The 1908-nt window shown below is 47.3% G+C and overlaps 1 protein-coding gene across 1 annotated transcript; it reads right to left on the bottom strand.

Annotated features, from left to right (window-relative positions):
- Positions 1–258: 258 nt before the first annotated feature.
- Positions 259–903, bottom strand: LOC108760041 (uncharacterized). The gene has a single exon (XM_018505820.1). The coding sequence runs from the start codon at positions 901–903 to the stop codon at positions 259–261; it is 645 nt and encodes a 214-aa protein (XP_018361322.1).
- Positions 904–1908: the final 1005 nt, after the last annotated feature.

Below are 1908 nucleotides of genomic sequence, written 5' to 3'. Positions count from 1 at the left end.
GTATTCAATCATATTGCAGGAGCCATAATAACTCCTGTAACAAAATTTTCGCTAGAATTACGACTAGAGCGGCCCGGCCGAAGGAGTCGTACAGTGGCCTCGCGACGATTGATAGAATAGAGCGTTTCGTCGGCGTCAGTGGAGGCAATGAGTCAACAAGAAAGCGAAACGCATCTTCGTGGGGAAGCCACGAGATGCCAAGAATCTTCAAGGTTTCGTCCTGTGATAGGAGATGATCCGTCATATCGGTTTGACCGATTAACAAATCGCGGAAAGCTCCTGAGAATTCGAGGCCCACTTTTGAAGTGGAAAACCTCCTTTTTTTAAGAATTCCGTTAACTGAGTTCGACACTTGACAAGCAATTTGGTACCATCCGCACCGAATAGTACTTCATTCACGTAAGTTGATTCATTAAGTACAGAGACTGCCGCAGGATAATTGGAGCCCTCGTCTAATGCTAGCTGCTTTAAGACGCGCATCGCAAGGTATGGGGGAGGAGCGAGCCCGTACGTTACGGTAAGAAGACGGAAGTGCTCGATTGACCCGTCGCCGGACGGGCGCCAGAGAATCCGCTGGAAATCGGTATCAAGAGTGAACCAGAATCTGGCGAAACATTTTTGTAATGTCCGCGGTCTAAACGAAGCGTCACTGACGCTAACGTAATAGAATAGCGGGAAGATCCTGCTGTAACTTAGGTCCAACAGTAGATAATCGTTCAGTGAAATGCGGTTTGTCGTCTTACAAGAGGCGTTGAAAACGACACGCAGTTTCGTGGTGCTACTATTCGCGTAAAATGGATGATGACGAATATATACGGCGTTAGGAGCGGCCTTTTCAATACTGGGAATCTGATTCATATGTCCCAACGAACGATATTCGTCTAAGAATTCGTTATATGGCATTCGTTATATCGCAGCGCGGTTTCGCAATCTAGTCTCCATTTTATTCTGAAGTAAAGTAGCGATAGGCAGCGAAACACCTATGTCTACTGGAGGCTCATGCCGAAATGGGAACCGAACCACGTACCGCCTTCGGGGGAGCGGCTGTGAGTGACGAGGAAATATTGCTCGCAACGACTTTCCTCTTCAGTGAGTGGAGGAGGGCGCGAGACCTCCTCGTCCTCCCAGAATCTCTGGAGGAGCGAATTTGTATCTTAAACTGATACTCAATTACATACTATAGAATTTTCGGACTCTACTGATCTACGACTCGTGGAGCAAGAGAAAATCCAGCCTAGCGCTGTCACTTGCGCAGTAGATGTACCGAGAGGGCCTTTACGAATGCTTTGCATCAAAAGAGAACCGTTTAGATCGGCGCCTGTCAACAAATAAATTTGGTGGCGCCTCGCGGGATTGGAGTCGGCAAACGGTAGACCTCGCAGATGAGACCACGCTTCAAAGGGCTAAATCTGTGACGCCGCGTATGACGTGTGCGTTGAAAAACGTATGGGTTCACCGGGAACCTCGGCTTAGACATTGAGCACAGTGTTAATTGAAGAGAAACGCGAGACTTGCTAAGCCCGTGAATTTCTATCCGAAACATTTAACGAGTAAATCGGCGCGTTGCCGTTTAGTACGCAATGCCTGTCAGAGCAATTCCGAAATAAAACTAAATGTGGATCCTTGATCCAGTAACGCGCGAATTTTAAAACTTCGACTTTCAACTGTATGAATGTCGACCCAGGCCATAGCAAGAAGGATATTCGGAGGAGCCATGTCAGGCGGAAGAACGGTCTGCACGTTTGCAATGGGAGTGCTGCCCACGCGCGCGCGCGTAGCGGGAGACGCCCGCTTCCAGATATCTTGCCATCTCGAAACATTTTATGTTCCTTATATGATTATATATGGTGCCACATATAATTATATCCCACATATAATTGCATACTACATATATAATGTCCAAGATAT

This window comes from Trachymyrmex cornetzi, unplaced genomic scaffold (genome assembly GCF_001594075.2).
Source record: "Trachymyrmex cornetzi isolate Tcor2-1 unplaced genomic scaffold, Tcor1.1 scaffold2124, whole genome shotgun sequence".
NCBI classification, from domain to species: domain Eukaryota; kingdom Metazoa; phylum Arthropoda; class Insecta; order Hymenoptera; family Formicidae; genus Trachymyrmex; species Trachymyrmex cornetzi.
This window is presented reverse-complemented; position numbering and strand designations above follow the sequence as displayed.

What these genes read in the sequence shown, in the direction of transcription:
- LOC108760041 (XM_018505820.1), bottom strand. Translation starts at nt 903, where the DNA reads ATGCCATATAACGAATTCTTAGACGAATATCGTTCGTTGGGACATATG.